The 17684-nt window shown below is 41.1% G+C and overlaps 1 protein-coding gene across 1 annotated transcript; it reads right to left on the reverse strand.

Annotated features, from left to right (window-relative positions):
* Positions 1-15593: 15593 nt before the first annotated feature.
* Positions 15594-17340, reverse strand: LOC128585696 (elongation factor 1-alpha 1-like). Its single transcript, XM_053590857.1, has one exon. The coding sequence runs from the start codon at positions 17280-17282 to the stop codon at positions 15894-15896; it is 1389 nt and encodes a 462-aa protein (XP_053446832.1). The 5' UTR covers positions 17283-17340; the 3' UTR covers positions 15594-15893.
* Positions 17341-17684: the final 344 nt, after the last annotated feature.

Consider the following 17684-nt stretch of genomic DNA (forward strand, 5'->3'; position numbering starts at 1 on the left):
AGGAATTAGGGGACATGCTCGTTAATTGGTTCCACTATCAGCCGCCGTCTGCCTCCCGTGTGCACGGATCAAACCTTAATTGGTCTTTACATTCATCATGGTGAATTACGAACCTACAAGCAAGTCCCAGCCGCGGCTCCAGCCGAGAAGGCTACCCCTCCCGCGGCCCCCAGGGTCCGGGCCGGGTTGTGGCGGCGGCGGTCCTGGTTATTTAGACATCTTTATTTCTTGTGAGTGGGGTCGGGAGAGGACTGCACGGTTTCCACCTGATGGAGCCACGTCACACCCGGAGGCCACACGGGCCCCTCTACAGGCATTTGGTTGGCTTCCTGGCCCTCTATTTGTGGCCGCCTTGGCGTTCATTTTATGACACCTGGGCAAGGTCTGTCCCGCCCTCATCCCGCAGGGTCCTCTTTCACACACTTCCAAGATCCCCTCCCGCCCCCCACACACAGCCCTTCAGCAATGGTCATCTGTCTGCGGCCCACGTTTGGACCATTGGTAGAACCGGGAAGGCAGGCCTCTCAAGGAAAGAAGGGAAAGAGGTGGGCAGGAAGCCGCCAACTGCTGGGTTCAAGGTCCTTTAGAAGGGAAGGCTGTAAATCGTGTTACAAACGTCAAGCCAAATAGATAAAACTTCCTGCAGGGGGCTAGCTCAATCTTTGAAAAGTAGATCCCTTTTCAAACGCTAGGAAAGGCATTTCCCATCAGGTAAGTGGTCATTTGAAATAGAGTCCATTGTGGAAATGATCAAGTTCTACTAAGCAGGTAAATGGAAGAGGTTTTAAGCGAAGATCTGAGGACAGGTGGCGAATGATGGGGAGAGGTGGCTGGATGTGGTGCCGTTGTCCGTGTGCCCTCGCTGGCTCTGCTCCCAGCCATCTTGAGCCCACCTCTGCAAGATGATTCCATCTGGAGATTTACAGGGATGGGGAGAGGGTTCAACATCTGTTGTGTTTTTCTTTTAGGGATCTTGCTGTGGGAGCTACCCATTGGCAGGAGAAAATATGTGCAAAATTTTGCCCTCTTTGAGACTTCCTAGACTCTGATTTCCCAAGTGTCCAGAGACTTGGCAAGAAATACCTTCAAAGTCTCTCCACTGCCTGGTAGCACAGTTCAAATGATTGCTAATAATTAAGAAAAAGAATCTAGACAGCCCTTTCTGTGGCAAGGACATCTCTGAGTCACAAGAAACCTGGGGAGCTGGTCTCCTCAAGTGTTTTCTGGGAGCTGGCAGCAGAATTGTTCAGTGTCACTCAGGAAGACCACATTGACACCCTCCCTCCCCCAGGTGGTGCACCTGGCAGCCTCTCCCACACACTGCTCTATGTTCCAGTGGTGGCCAGCATGGGATCTTGGCCAACTTTTGCTTTTTCATAAATGGGAGCAATCTAATTATCACTAGTGTCTCTGAGTTATCCCAAACCTCTTTTGATTAATGGTGGATTTCTTCACTGAATTCTAGGAAATTCCCAGCAGAAACCTAAGATCAGAATGACTTTAAGTCTGTTGATTGGTGGAAGTCACCTGTAGACAGAGCCAGTCATTCAAAATGTAATCCAGGAGTGACTCCAGCAGGGATAGGCCTGCTACTTTGTTGTCATTCAGAGTGGAGGAAAACTGGGGCCTGGAAACTGGTAATTAGACTGTCTTTCCATTTAGAGCTCAAAGAGAATGCTCAGTAATGGAGTCAAAATTTGACTTGTAACCTGGCATTTTATCTCTTCAAGCAAATGCTTTGTCCAAACCGAGAGAGTTATTACATTGTTTGACAAATACCATTCTTGTGGGCATACCTGTATGTCTTTAAAATCTCATCAAATCGAAGAGCTGCTGTACTTTTCCCTGACTGGAAGAACTGCAAGAGGGGCAAACAGCAGATAGCATGAAGGCAAGATGCCCATGACTGCCTTGGAGTTTGCCCTTTGCAAGGATCACCTTTAAATGGGAGGAGATGATTTAGTTTCCATGTGTGATTTGCCATCCAGTCTGGTCCTGAGAGAACCAGAGTGACACATGTGAGCTGTCAGCATCCCTGTTAGGAGTGTCATGTCGAGGGCACGTATAAATTTAACACAAAATGTTAACTGGCCTTGGTCACCACAAACCTAGGTCAAATTGAATCTGTGACCTTGTGGGGAAAGACCCTCCAGCCCCTTAACAGATTTCCCTGGTCTTTTCAGTGTTTGGTTGTCTGCTTTTTTAGATCTTTATGTTTTCAAAATTAGAACAGGACTATGATGAGCCAGTTTGCTGCCGTTCCATGTAATTTAGCTTATTCACTCAGTAAAACATAGACGATGAAAGTATAGTTATGTCAACTTCAGAAAAAGATCTTGATTTCTGCCTGCCACAGTGGTAGTAGTTACACTGGCCATGGGGCTCCGGAGAAGCAGGTCCGCCTCAGTGAGAGAGTGTTGGTCCTAAAGGAGCCGCACTGCTTGGGTGTCTGTGTTCCTTACTTACAGCGCCTCTCTCCCACTCCCTAAATGGGTGGTCTGTTGGGAACAATGAATAATGATTTCCTGGTTTGGGAACAGGTGAAGCAAAAACATCACTTTCTTTTAGAATTTTGGGGATTTGGTCCAAGTTTGGCCCTCATGCTTCATTTGATATTTTCAGTGTGATGCTCACACCAGAGGGCTGGAACTTGCTGATTAAAGACATTTTTGGAATGATATTATGACTGCACATTCTCATTCCAATTCGGAGCATTGCTTTAGAGTTTCAACAGCTGTTACGGGTTCTCCTTCGAAGCATCAAAGCATTTCGTGTTTCAGTGGCTCCACATCACTAGCTGGGAATGTACCTCGGGTTCTCAGGCAAGGGAATCAGTGTCAGAAAGCCTGCAGACCTGTCAGAGACTGTCCCTGGCAGCATGGGGCCTGAATGTCTGCTCTTGAGATGCACCAGCAAGGCCAGCAAGCGAGAGAACAGGTCGGAGGTGGAAAGTGAGGTTCTTTTTCACTCCAGCTCCAGAAATTAAACTTCACAAAATCTGCTATAGGTGGGGGAAGCCGGTTGTCAGGGTAGGGAAAGGATAGGCGAGGAAGGAAGGGCCAGGGCTTCTTTGACCTTCTTTGACTGAATGATATTAGGCACAAAGAGGCCCTGCCGCCTCTCTGTGATCTTTCCATACAACTAAACACACGCTCATTAGGGCTTTTTTTTTTTTATTTACCTGTTACCTTCTTTCATTAAACCTCAATCTTCAATATCCCAGCTGAGCAGTTACAGGGAAGGCAGGCTGAGAAGTGACAGGAAGACATTTTTCCTTTGTTCATATGTTTTGTTTTGTTTTTCATCATCAAGCAGAAGATTGGTAATGAGGAGATGGTTCATCTTTTCATTTTAAGCCATATGAAGAGCGTGTTTAACAGATTAAATATGCAAAAAGTACAGATAAGAGAGCAAGGAAGCAGGTTGATAAGGCTTTTGTTCCCCCTGGATTAAACTCTCCTACAGACGAGTCATCCAGACTCTATAATTTAAAAGGCTACATACATTATGTTTTAATAGTTCATTTTTTAAAAATAGATAAAACAGCAGTATTGTAATGTCAAAATATGTCAAATGATAGGGAAAAAAGTACTAAAAGATACATACTTCTTAAATAGTCACTTGGCCTTCCTTTTGAGTAAACCCTCTTTCTAGTGCTTGTAGTTTAACTTCAGGTCGAAACTAAAAAAGAAATAGAAATGACCATCCAACTTGTTCTATGAGGATTAAATAAAAAAAATACATAAAACCTCAGTCTGCTGCTTGGAACTTAGGCTCTCAATAAATGATTCCTGTTTTTATTTCTCCTGTGACTTGTGTTACACTGGAGCTGCATCTGTGTTAAGTATGTGGAGAGGACCATAGCATGAACGAAGGTTCTTTAATTCTCAAACCAGAGGACAGGTAGCTGATTTGTAAATAAAGCCCTTACATTTTGAGGGTTTTGGGGGCTCGGCTATGACTTCTTTGCTGTCTCTCCCATTCCAAACAGATGCTGTAGACTATCTGCTTTTCACAGTGGCCTGCGTATCCTGATACCTTGAGAAGTCCCCATTATCTACGTCCTGCAGTTCACTAGTTTTTCCTTGAAATGTAGCTGCCAATAAAAATGAGAATTGGCAAAAGCCAATGGGGTGTATGATTGGTCTGTGAGTTCATTGTCATGTCTATAGTATTGTTAAAGAAATAGGTACAGCTTAGGCCTTATCAAAGAATTGAAAGTATTAGATTGTTTTCTTTCTTTTTTTTTTTTGTTTGTTTGTTTGAACAATTATTGATTTAGACAGAATGCAGGGGATATTTGGGAGCATAACATCTGGGAATATAGATTTTACCCCCTAGCTCCAGCATTGATGGCCCAAGCAGTCTCTTGCCATTTCTAGACCTCATTTTTCTATTCTGTGGGATGGGAATGACACTAATCTAAGTTCCTTTACATAGTCTATGAGAGTCTCTAATATAAAGGTAGAAATACATTGATAAGAGCTTCATGAAAAATTCAAATGAAGGTTTTATTAACATTAATAATTTATTTGACTAAATGGTCCACAGAGTTCTATTATATCAAGTTGCATAGAATGTAATTATTCTGCTTATTTCATAAAAAGGAGCAATAAATAGAGTGAATCTTAGATTTTGATGTCATTTATTTTGCATAGATAGAAAGCCCATAGAAGAGGATATAATGTGCTAATAACCAAGTTGAAGATTCTTAAGCAAAAATACTAGATGTATGTAAGGAATGATTGAGTATATTGAAAAGAATTTTAGTTCTGGCATGATGGCCTCTCTTAGCTGGCAGATTGACTGATTGCTTTGGTCTGAATGCTGGTGTCCCCAACAAAATTCATATGTCAAATTTAACCCCCAATATGATAAAAGTAAGAGAAGGGAATCTGGGGAAAGTGATGAAGCCATGAGGGCTCTGCCCTGGTGAATGGAATTCATGCCCTCAGAAAGAAAGTGAAGGCAGCTGCCTTGCCCCTTTGCCACTTGAGGACACAGCTTTCCCCCCCCATCACACCTTGGTCTTGCACTTCCCAGCCTCCAGAACTGCATGCAATACATTTTTATTATTCATAAGTTATCCTGTCTGGTAGTGTTTTGTCATAGCAGACAGAAAGGACAGAGACGCTGACCCACCTGTGATATAACTGCCAAACGCTGCAGACTGGGGTTACTTTTTCAACTCAAGGGGACATAAGCTTATACAAAAACTAAAAAAAAAAAAAAAAAAAATTATTATCCTTTAAAAATGTCATCTTCTTTGGGTGGTGCCTGTGGCTCAGTTGGTTAGGCGCCAGCCCCATATACCGAGGGTGGGGGGTTCAAACCCAGCCCCTGCTGAACTGCAATCAAAAAATAGCTGGGCGTTGTGGTGGGCGCCTGTAGTCCCAGCTACTCTGGAGGCTGAGGCAAGAAGAATTCCTTAGGCCCAGGAGTTGGAGGTTGCTGTGAGCTGTGTGATGCCATGGCACTCTACCAAGGGCCATAAAGTGAGACTCTGTCTCTACAAAAGAAAAAAATATATATATATATCATCTTCTTCAAAACTTACTGCTGAGTGTTAAGGCAATATAACTCATATACTCAACTGTAGTAGGCATTTAATAAAATAGTAGTAACTTCATGTCTGCTTTGCATGTGGTTCACAGGCATCAGGAAAAAAACTATGAGGGCAAAAATCCCACCAAGAATTTAACTTAGGTGCTATTAATAATTTCTTAGATATAATTTCATGTATCAACTTATCACAGCACTCTAGGAACAAAAATTATGTGATGGTAATTTTGTAGTGTTAAAGTTATTAATGGGCATACATGGAGAGGATGAACCATTGGTAAATGTCATTTAAACAAATCTTTAGTTCTGAGCTTTCTATTATTTTCCAGTATGAGGAGAATTCTGACATTAGGGCCGTGCTCCAGAACTCTAAGATCTTCTGTCTTCTGTCACATTCTAAAGGAAGACTTGCTTTCCCCTTATTCCAGTTCTTTCTCCCTTCACTAGCTGTTTTTGATTAATAAAGAGCCTATGGAGTGGGGTGGAGTATAGATATAGGAAAGAAAAAATAAATGGAAGGGAAAAGGAGGAAAGGAGAAAATAAGGATTTTTCAGGAATATTTATCGCTTCTCGGCTTTTTGGCTAAGAGCAAGTATAGGAATATTTATATCTCTTAGTGTACTTTAAATAATAAAAATGAGAAACTGAGGTGCTATGTGAAATTTGTGACCTGACACTTTGCCTAATGTGAAGTGACAATGGTGCTCAGCTTTCACAGAGTACCCCCAAGAGTCTGACTTTGCAAGGGCAGGCCCTTGACTAATTTATTTCTGTTCTAAAAGACCTCAGAGAAATGGACTGGTCCGGGAATATCTTTGAAAGTTAGAGCACATTGAGACAAAGAATGGGTATTTAATTTTATTTGATTGAAAAATGATTTAAAGAGGGCTCCCATGCTCAGTGGTTAGGGCGCTGGCCGCTTGCTCCAGCACTGATAGGTTTGAACCCAGCCCGGGCCTGCTAAAAAAAAGAATGAAAGAAAAATTGCTGGTTGTTGTGGCGGGCACCTATAGTCCCAGCTACTAGGGAGGCGGAGGCAAGAGAATCCCTTGAGCCCAAGGGTTTGAGGTTGCAGTGAACTATGGCACCATAGCACCCTACTGAACGTGACAAAGTGAGGCACTATTTCAATAAAAAAAAAAAAGAAAGAAAAATTATTTAAAGATAATATGATATCAAGGCAACATCTTTCAGTGATGTGGCCACAGTATATGAGTCATGGGTTCAGTACTGAAGTTGATAATCTCATTTTCAGCCTCTTATTATGTTTAAATAAATACAGTGTTTTAAAATTACTGTTTTTTATTTTATTTATTTATTTTTTTTTTATTGTTGGGGATTCATTGAGGGTACAATAAGCCAGGTTACACTGATTGCAATTGTTAGGTAAAGTCCCTCTTGCAATCATGTGTTGCATGTGTGACACACACCAAGGCCGCACCCCCCTCCCTCCGTCCCTCTTTCTGCTTTCCCTCCCCCCATAACCATAATTGTCATTAATTGTCCTCATATCAAAATTGAGTACATAGGATTCATGCTTCTCCACTCTTGTGATGCTTTACTAAGAATAATGTCTTCCACGTCCATCCAGGTTAATATGAAGGATGTAAAGTCTCCATTTTTTTTAATGGCTGAATAGTATTCCATGGTATACATATACCACAGCTTGTTAATCCATTCCTGGGTTGGTGGGCATTTAGGCTGTTTCCACATTTTGGCGATTGTAAATTGAGCTGCAATAAACAGTCTAGTACAAGTGTCCTTATGATAAAAGGATTTCTTTCCTTCTGGGTAGATGCCCAGTAATGGGATTGCAGGATCAAATGGGAGGTCTAGCTTGAGTGCTTTGAGGTTTCTCCATACTTCCTTCCGGAAAGCTTGTACTAGTTTGCAGTCCCACCAGCAGTGTAAAAGTGTTCCCTTCTCTCCACATCCACGCCAGCATCTGCAGTTTTGAGATTTGTGATGTGGGCCATTCTCACTGGGGTTAGATGATATCTCAGGGTTGTTTTGATTTGCATTTCTCTAATATATAGAGATGATGAACATTTTTTCATGTGTTTGTTAGCCATTCGTCTGTCATCTTTAGAGAAAGTTCTATTCATGTCTCTTGCCCATTGATATAAGGGATTGTTGGCTTTTTTCATGTGGATTAATTTGAGTTCTCTATAGATCCTAGTTATCAAGCTTTTGTCTGATTGAAAATATGCAAATATCCTTTCCCATTGTGTAGGTTGTCTCTTTGCTTTGGTTATTGTCTCCTTAGCTGTACAGAAGCTTTTCAGTTTAATGAAGTCCCATTTGTTTATTTTTGTTGTTGTTGCAATTGCCATGGCAGTCTTCTTCATGAAGTCTTTCCCCAGGCCAATATCTTCCAGTGTTTTTCCTATGCTTTCTTGGAGGATTTTTATTGTTTCATGCCTTAAGTTTAAGTTCTTTATCCATCTTGAATCAATTTTTGTGAGTGGGGAAAGGTGTGGGTCCAGTTTCAGTCTTTTACATGTAGACATCCAGTTCCCCCAACACCATTTATTGAATAGGGAGTCTTTCCACCAAGGTATGTTCTTGTTTGGTTTATCAAAGATTAAGTGGTTGTAAAATGTTAGTTTCATTTCTTGGTTTTCAATTCGATTCCAAGTGTCTATGTCTCTGTTTTTGTGCCAGTACCATGCTGTCTTGAGCACTATGGCTTTGTAGTACAGACTAAAATCTGGTATGCTGATGCCCCCAGCTTTATTTTTGTTACAGAGAACTGCCTTAGCTATACGGGGTTTTTTCCGGTTCCATACAAAACACAGAATCATTTTTTCCAAATCTTGAAAGTACAATGTTGGTATTTTGATAGGAATGGCATTGAATAGGTAGATTGCTTTGGGAAGTATAGACATTTTAACAATGTTGATTCTTCCCATCCATGAGCATGGTATGTTCTTCCATTTGTTGATATCCTCTGCTATTTCCTTTCTGAGGATTTCATAGTTTTCTTTATAGAGGTCCTTCACCTCCTTCGTTAGGTATATTCCTAGGTATTTCATTTTCTTTGAGACTATGGTGAAGGGAGTTGTGTCCTTAATTAGCTTAATTAGTCTCATTTTCTTTGAGACTATGGTGAAGGGAGTTGTGTCCTTAATTAGCTTCTCATCTTGACTGTTATTGGTGTACACAAAGGCTACTGACTTGTGGACATTGATTTTATATCCTGAAACATTACTGTATTTTTTGATGACTTCTAGGAGTCTTGTGGTTGAGTCTTTGGGGTTCTCTAAGTATAAGATCATGTCATCAGCAAAGAGGGAGAGTTTGACCTCCTCTGCTCCCATTTGGATTCCCTTTATTTCCTTGTCTTGCCTAATTGTATTGGCTAGAACTTCCAGCACTACGTTGAATAGTAAAGGTGACAGAGGACAACCTTGTCTGGTTCCGGTTCTAAGAGGAAAAGCTTTCAGTTTTACTCCATTCAGTAAAATATTGGCTGTGGGTTTGTCATAGATAGCTTCAATCAGTTTTAGAAATGTGCCACCTATGCCTATACTCTTCAGTGTTCTAATTAGAAAAGGATGCTGGATTTTATCAAATGCTTTTTCTGCATCTATTGAGAGGATCATGTGATCTTTATTTTTGCCTCTGTTAATATGGTGGATAACGTTTATAGACTTGCGTATGTTAAACCAGCCTTGCATCCCTGGGATGAAGCCTACTTGATCGTGATGAATGACTTTTTTGATGATAAACTGTAATCTATTGGCTAGGATTTTGTTGAGAATTTTTGCATTATGTTCTTGAGTGAGATTGGTCTGAAATTCTCCTTTTTGTTTGGGTCTTTTCCTGGTTTTGGTATCAGGGTGATGTTTGCTTCATAGAATGTGTTGGGGAAGATTCCTTCTTCCTCAATTTTTTGGAATTATTTCTGCAGTACAGGAATAAGCTCTTCCTTGAAGGTTTGATAGAATTTTGGAGTGAAGCCATCTGGACCAGGGCATTTTTTAGTTGGAAGCTTTTTTATTGTTTCTTTGATCTCAGTGCTTGAAATTGGTCTGTTCAGGAGCTCTATTTCTTCCTGGCTAAGTCTAGGTAGAGGGTGTGATTCCAAATATTGATCCATTTCTTTCACATTGCCAAATTTCTGGGCATAGAGTTTCTGGTAGTATTCAGAGATGATCTCTTGTATCTCTGTGGGATCAGTTGTTATTTCCCCTTTATCATTTCTGATTGAGGTTACTAGAGATTTTACTTTTCTATTCCTCGTTAGTCTGGCCAATGGTTTATCTATTTTATTTATTTTCTCAAAAAACCAACTCCTTGTTTCATTAATTTTCTGAATGATTCTTTTGTTTTCAATTTCATTGATCTCTGATTTGATTTTGGATATTTCTTTTCTTCTACTGAGTTTAAGCTTAGATTGTTCTTTTTCCAATTCCATAAGATCTCTTGTGAGATTGTTGATGTGCTCTCTTTCTGTTTTTCGAATGTAGGCATCTAAAGCGATGAATTTTCCTCTCAAAACTGCTTTTGCAGTATCCCACAGGTTTTGGTAGCTTGTGTCTTCATTGTTGTTATGCTCAAGGAAGTTAATGATTTCCTGTTTTATTTCTTCCTTCACCCATCTGTTATTCAACAGAAGATTGTTTAGTTTCCATGCCTTGGGTGGGGTCGAGCATTTTTGTTAGAGTTGAGTTCCCCCTTTAGTGCCTTATGGTCTGAGAAGATACAAGGTAAACTTTCAATTCTTTTGATTCTGTTGATATTTGTTTTGTGTCCCAGGATATGATCAATTTTGGAGAATGTTCCATGGGGTGATGAGAAGAATGTATATTCTTTATCTTTGGGATGGAGTGTTCTATATACGTCTATCAAGCACAGTTGTTCTAGGATCTCATTTAAGTCTCTTATATCCTTGTTTAATTTCTGTTTAGAGGATCTGTCCAGCTCTGTAAGAGGAGTGTTAAGGTCCCCTTTTATTATGGTATTATCAGATATCATATTGCTCAGACTGAGTAAGGTCTGTTTCAAGAATCTGGGAGCATTTAAATTGGGTGCATAGATATTTAGAATTGAAATGTCTTCTTGTTGTATTTTTCCCTTGACCAATATAAAGTGACCATCTTTGTCTTTTTTGACTTTAGTTGCTTTAAATCCACATGTATCTGAAAATAAGATTGCAACTCCTCTTTTCTTCTGAATTCCATTTGCCTGAAAAATTGTCTTCCAACCCTTGACTCCGAGCTTTAATTTGTCTTTTGAAGCCAGGTGTGTTTCTTGCAGACAGCAAATGGATGGCTTGTGTTTTTTAATCCAGTCAACCAGTCTATGTCTCTTCAGTGGGGAATTCAAGCCCTTAACATTTATTGAGATAATTGATAAGTGTGGTAGTATTCTTTTCGTCTTATTTTGTGAGAGTCCATTGCTTAGTTTTATCTTTTGCATCACTGTGGAGGTTTGGTTCTGTCCTTTAATTTCTGAGTTCTTACTTTGCTGCTGATCCGTTGTGGTGGTCAGTGTGCAGAACAGGTTGAAGTATTTCCTGTAGAGCTGGTCTTGTTGTGGCGAATTTCCTCAATGTTTGTATATCTGTAAATGATTTGATTTCTCCATCAATTTTGAAGCTTAGCTTAGCAGGGTACAGAATTCTGGGCTGGAAATTGTTCTGTTTGAGTAGATTAAAGGTAGATGACCATTGTCTTCTTGCTTGGAAAGTTTCATTAGAGAAGTCTGCGGTCACTCTGATGGATTTGCCCCTGTACGTCAACTGGCGCTTACTCCTGGCAGCTTGCAGAATCTTTTCTTTTGTCTTGACTTTGGACAGGTTCATCACAATGTGTCTTGGAGAAGCTCGGTTAGAGTTGAGGCGATCTGGGGTTCGATAGCCCTCTGAAAGCAGTGTGTCAGAATCTTTGGTGATATTTGGGAAATTTTCTTTTATAATGTGCTCTAGTATGGCTTCCATTCCTCTGGGGCATTCTTCTTCCCCTTCTGGAATTCCTATAACTCGTATGTTGGAACGCTTCATAAAGTCCCATAATTCTGACAGTGAACGTTCTGCTTTCTCTCTCTTCTTTTCTGCCTCTTTTACTATCTGAGTTATCTCAAAAACTTTGTTTTCTACCTCTGAAATTCTTTCTTCTGCATGGTCTAAACTGTTGCTGATACTTTCCATTGCATCTTTAAGTTCCCTAATTGACTGTTTCAGTTCCTTCAGGTCTGCTATATCCTTTTTATATTCTTCATATCGTTCATTTCTGATTTGATTCTGTTTTTGAATTTCCTTTTGGTTGTTTTCCACTTTATTAGCAGTTTCCTTCATTGTTTCCATCATTTCTTTCATTGTTTTCAACATGTGTATTCTAAATTCCCTTTCTGTCATTCCTAACATTTCTGTACAGGTGGAATCCTCTGCAGTAGCTACCTCATGGTCCCTTGGCGGGGTTGTTCTGGACTGGTTCTTCATGTTGCCTGGAGTTTTCTGCTGATTCTTCCTCATGGGTCATTTCTTTTATCTGTTTCCTTGCCCTAATTTTCCTTTCACTTCCTCTTGCTCTTTAAGTTCTTGTGCCTGTGGACTAAGGGTTACAGGACCAGAAGGGTGAGAAGGTTTAGGAGCAAAAAAGGGATGAAAGAAAGGAGGACTGAGTGATCAGGAAAAAAAAGAAAAATAGAGAAAGGAGAGGGGGTGGGTAAAAGGAATATTGACAAAAAGAAGAGAGGCACAGAAAGAGGGAGACAGAGCAATATACGTGTACAGTAGGGTACTTTGATACAACCTTAAAAAAAAAAGGTTTTTTTTTAAGGGGGGGGGGTCCCCAGTTGGGTGGTTCCCTTGAGGTCAGCAGCTCTTTGCTAACCTGATCAGACACCGTACCCCACCTCCACCAAGTAGAGAGGAAAGACAAAAATGCTATAAATCAAACCAAAACAAGCAAACAGAAAACTTTATGAGATAAAATTGGCTGGAAAAACCAAATAATAGCGGTAGAAACACTAACAAAAATGAAGTTCTAATTATTGAAATAGGCAGCAATGGGAAATTATTATTAAACTAGAAAAATTGAGAAAGAAAAAGGATCTGTATGGAAAAGGTTGAACTTAAAAAACAAAACAACAATCCACACCATCAAAATAAAAAACATAAAATAAAAATAAAAACACAACCAAAAACAAAGCAGTATGTATATGTTATTGAATATTGTCTGGGCAACACATGGTCTTCTGGGGTATGAGATGTTAATCACAGTTCTGATACGACTGGAGGCTGCTAATTTCTCAAACCCCAGCAGGTAGACACCCTAAATCTGTCTTCAGCCCACTTAAAAGGCACTTTGATCTTGTTCACTTACTGAGCAAAAGCTTTCTCAGGGAAGTGCTTTTCTCTGGAATCTCTGCTGAAGTGGCTATGCACTTACCCTGTGTGTCAAAACTGGTCTCCCTCTGCCCCCGAGGGTTAGGGCTGCAAGGCGGCTCAGACCCCGCCCTTAGGCTACTTGGTCGCTGGGTTACCAGCTCCCACCCAGTTCCAGCTCTGCGACCCTGAGGGCGGAGCTTGCCTGGGCAGATCGCTCACAATGTCTGCCCGTGACCCAGAGCCAAACACTATTAGCTCCGTCTGGCTCAGCGGCTCAGACTGGGGCCCTAGACAAAGGCCAAAGTTCTCCGCACTCCCGCTCAGGCTCTCCCCAAGGCAGTTCAGCTGAGTGCCAAGTCCAAAGACACCAAAACAGTTCACAGGTAAGGCCTTTCTGGTTTGCAGTCTCGCTGCTACTGCACTTAAAGTTGCGGCAGGTTTAGACAGATTGAACACACGCGACCACTTGCCGGTTTTCCACTGTTTTAGTCCTCCTCTTGGGGTCCAGAAGTCTCTCGCTGACTCCCTGTATCCTCTCAGGGGTGATGATAGGCAGATCCCACCAGCCAGAGATGCCTGGAGTCCTATATCCCCAGACTCACAGTGCCCAGATGCAAGGAAGCTGTTACTCGGCTGCCATCTTGCTCCCGAAGTCCAGTTTAATCATCAAAATTACTGTTTTAATAAGCAGTAAAACATGCTTATTTGTGATAGAAAGTTTAAGTCAAAGTCCCAACTCTATACCCCCATTTCTCAACTCTTTACCCAGAGAAATTTGCTGTTAATTGTGATGTGTATATACTTTTAGACATTGTTTGTACATATAATTCGTTGGGTGAGTTAAGGAACAAATTCCTAGAAGTAGAATTTTTGAGTCAAAATTTTGGGCATTTCAAATGTCACCCTTTAAATGAATTTGATCAACTCATGTAGACACATGGCTAGATACAACAACCTGACCCCATCTCTGGGACAGCAGTGGGCTGCCTCAAAGATAGTAGACCAGAGTCAGTATCAATCCGTGATGGGCCAGAGCTCACAGGTAGGGCTATTCCAGGTGTTCTGTTGTAGCCATGACTGGACCGTAGAAAACAGGGACAGGATATGAGACATGGTGCAGTGTGCAGGGCAGTTCCACACCACTGAAGTCATCCTGTGTCCCATACAACTTGCAAATGTTTGGTGGAGATCCATGTTGGTGAAGAGCCTGCTGATTGTTCTGGGCCTAGAACCTAACAACATTTTACATATAAATCCAAAGATTTTTGGTGTTTTTTTTTTTTTTTTTTTTTTTTGTCATGGTTTTAAGATGCATCAAACTTACAACCACCATGTAAATTGAGAGTTAAACACTTTGGAAAATTGGCTCATTGTGGCATTTAAGCCCTAAACAAACATACCTTTGTTAATCTATACATATACACATAACTTGTGCATTCACAGGGATTCTGTGTTTAACTGACTATGCTACCACTATGCCTAAGCTTATATGTGATACAGGTATTATATAAATTATTTTCCTTTGGTATTGTTTTGTATTTTATTTACAGTATTATATTGATGTTTTAAGAAGCACATATAGAGTAAATTTATATCCATAAATTTTACCTCACCTTGGTTAGGTTTACCCTACAAAATGTTTATTATAAAAAGAGGGTCTGGCAGGCTTGAAACCCACTGCTTTAGAGCACATTCATGTTTCCCCATCAGGATGGGCTGTGCTGCCTCATGGGGCCTCTAGTTCTCTGCCTCCTCTTGGCTTGATCCTAAGGTTCTCCCCTACTCTTTCATGGCCCAGAACCCACAGGTTAGAGTCACTCCAGTCTGATACAGCAGCCTCAGAGAACACAGCCCAGTCGAGAAAAGTCCATTGCTCCGAGTGCCCTCAGAAGAGATAGGCAATTTGTTGGTGGAAGAGCATCTCTCTTTTCCTAGGAGAAAGCAAGTTAGCCAACCCAATGACCATGAAGCACCCTTTGCTCCCTGCTTATGCTTTATAACTTATGCTTTTTGCAGCTTTAAGCACAGAAGGAAATAGTACAAGTCCAAGATATATACAGTTCACTGTGCAGCGTGCTAAGATTCTTGTGGTTCCAGAACAAACTTAATTGTTGTGTCAAATTACTTAGAATATTATTTGATTACACTTTAGGATATTTCTCAATCTCTTCCTTAGTCTCCTAAAATGATTTATTGCAAGAAATATGAAAATGCCACTAAAATATCAGCTCCATCCACCAGAATGCAAATTTCATGCATACAGAGCCCAACAGCTAGTTCCAGCAGCTGGAACAATGTCTGATAAGGTCTCAGCAATATTTATTGAATTAGTGAGTTTAGACATTCTGTAGAGTTCTTTCCATTTTTTGTGGTTTCAGAGATGTGACAAATCTGCCGCTTGTTTCACCATGTAACGTGCTTACATTTCAAAACTCAGAAGTATTTTTGTACAACCTTGTTTAACCTTAATCTGCTAATCTACTCCAATGTCCTGAAGAACTAGTTTTGTGATAGATCACTGTTATGTAGGAATACTGCCCGGGCTTGTGCACAGTGGGCATAACCTGGGACTCATAAACACTCCTAGGTAACCCCATTCTTTAAATCTTTTCTTTTCTTTTTTTTTTTCAGTCTTTCTTTTGCAAATCAAACCTATTGACTTAATAAAAAAAAAATCTATTACTCTTGCTTCACTTTTTTTTTTTTCTCATTAAACTTTGTTTTAATGGGTCTTAAAATTCTGTGACAGATTTTTGGTCATGTTGTTTCCATTAAAAAGTACTGATTTTAAAAACTAATAACTTAAAACTGCCACACAAAAAGAAACAAATGGTCCACAAAACATTTTCCTTTCCTTCTGAAGGTTTTACGATGCATTCTTATCATTAACCAGTCTTTTACTATTAAACTTAAATGGCCAATTGAAACAAACAGTTCTGAGACCGTTCTTCCACCACTGATTAAGACTGGGGTGGCAGGTATTAGAGATAATATTCATTTAGCCTTCTGAGCTTTCTGGGCAGACTTGGTGACCTTGCCAGCTCCAGCAGCTTTCTTGTCCACTGCTTTGATGACACCAACAGCAACTGTCTGTCTCATGTCACGAACAGCAAAACGATCCAGAGGAGGATAATCTGAGAAGCTCTCAACACACATGGGTTTGCCAGGAACCATATCGACGATGGCAGTGTCACCGGATTTCAGGAATTTAGGGCCATCTTCCAGCTTTTTACCAGAGCGGCGGTCAATCTTTTCCTTCAGCTCAGCAAACTTGCAGGCAATGTGAGCTGTGTGACAATCCAGTACAGGAGCGTAGCCAGCACTAATTTGGCCTGGATGGTTCAGGATAATCACCTGAGCAGTGAAGCCAGCTGCTTCCATTGGTGGGTCATTTTTGCTATCACCAGCAACATTGCCACGACGAACATCTTTGACAGACACATTCTTGACATTGAAGCCCACGTTGTCTCCTGGAAGAGCTTCACTCAAAGCTTCATGGTGCATTTCAACAGACTTTACTTCAGTTGTAACATTAACTGGAGCAAAGGTGACCACCATGCCAGGTTTGAGAACACCAGTCTCCACTCGGCCCACAGGGACAGTACCAATACCACCAATTTTGTAGACATCCTGCAGAGGCAGACGCAAGGGCTTGTCAGTTGGACAAGTTGGTGGCAGAATGCAATCCAGAGCTTCAAGCAGCGTGGTTCCACTGGCATTGCCATCCTTCCGGGTGACTTTCCATCCCTTGAACCAAGGCATGTTTGCACTTGGCTCCAACATGTTGTCACCAATCCAACCAGAAATTGGCACGAATGCTACTGTGTCAGGGTTGTAGCCAATTTTCTTAATGTAAGTGCTGACTTCTTTAACGATTTCCTCGTATCTCTTCTGGCTGTAGGGCGGCTCAGTGGAATCCATCTTGTTAACGCCAACAATTAGTTGTTTCACACCTAGTGTGTAAGCCAGAAGGGCATGCTCACGGGTCTGCCCATTCTTTGAGATACCAGCTTCAAATTCACCAACACCAGCAGCAACTATCAGGACAGCACAGTCAGCCTGAGATGTGCCTGTAATCATGTTTTTGATAAAGTCTCTGGGTCCTGGGGCATCAATGATAGTAACATAGTATTTGCTGGTCTCAAATTTCCACAGGGAGATATCAATGGTGATACCACGCTCACATTCAGCCTTCAGTTTATCCAAGACCCACGCGTACTTGAAGGAGCCCTTTCTCATCTCAGCAGCCTCTTTCTCGAATTTTTCAATGGTTCTCTTGTCAATGCCACCACATTTGTAGATCAGATGGCCAGTAGTGGTGGACTTGCCCGAATCTACGTGTCCAATGACAACGATGTTGATATGAGTCTTTTCCTTCCCCATTTTGGATCATATGGGCGGTTTTCACAACACCTGTGTTCTGGCGGCAAACCCGTTGCGAAAAAGCTTGCTTCACTTTTAAAGCAATGCGGAAAAACTAAGTGTCCTGCTTGTTGACATCACCAAGATGGTGTGTTCTGGGGTAGAGTCCATCAAGCTTTGTTGCGTTTGCTCAAGTTTGATGTGACCTGGAGTTTATCAGACAATTACTCTTCAGCCTGTGCTTTCACTGCCATTTTTTTGCATTTTGAGGTATGGAAGGAGAGTGCAAATGTCAGTAGATGGATGACCTGACATTGTTCCTAGCCCAGTGTACTTCATCAAAGGTACATGTTTAAAAGACTGTGCCTTACAAACTATCACTTCTCAATCAAAAAGATCCATATAAAGTGCTGATTGATCCTA

The sequence above is a fragment of the Nycticebus coucang genome, chromosome 5 (genome assembly GCF_027406575.1).
Source record: "Nycticebus coucang isolate mNycCou1 chromosome 5, mNycCou1.pri, whole genome shotgun sequence".
Classification (NCBI taxonomy): domain Eukaryota; kingdom Metazoa; phylum Chordata; class Mammalia; order Primates; family Lorisidae; genus Nycticebus; species Nycticebus coucang.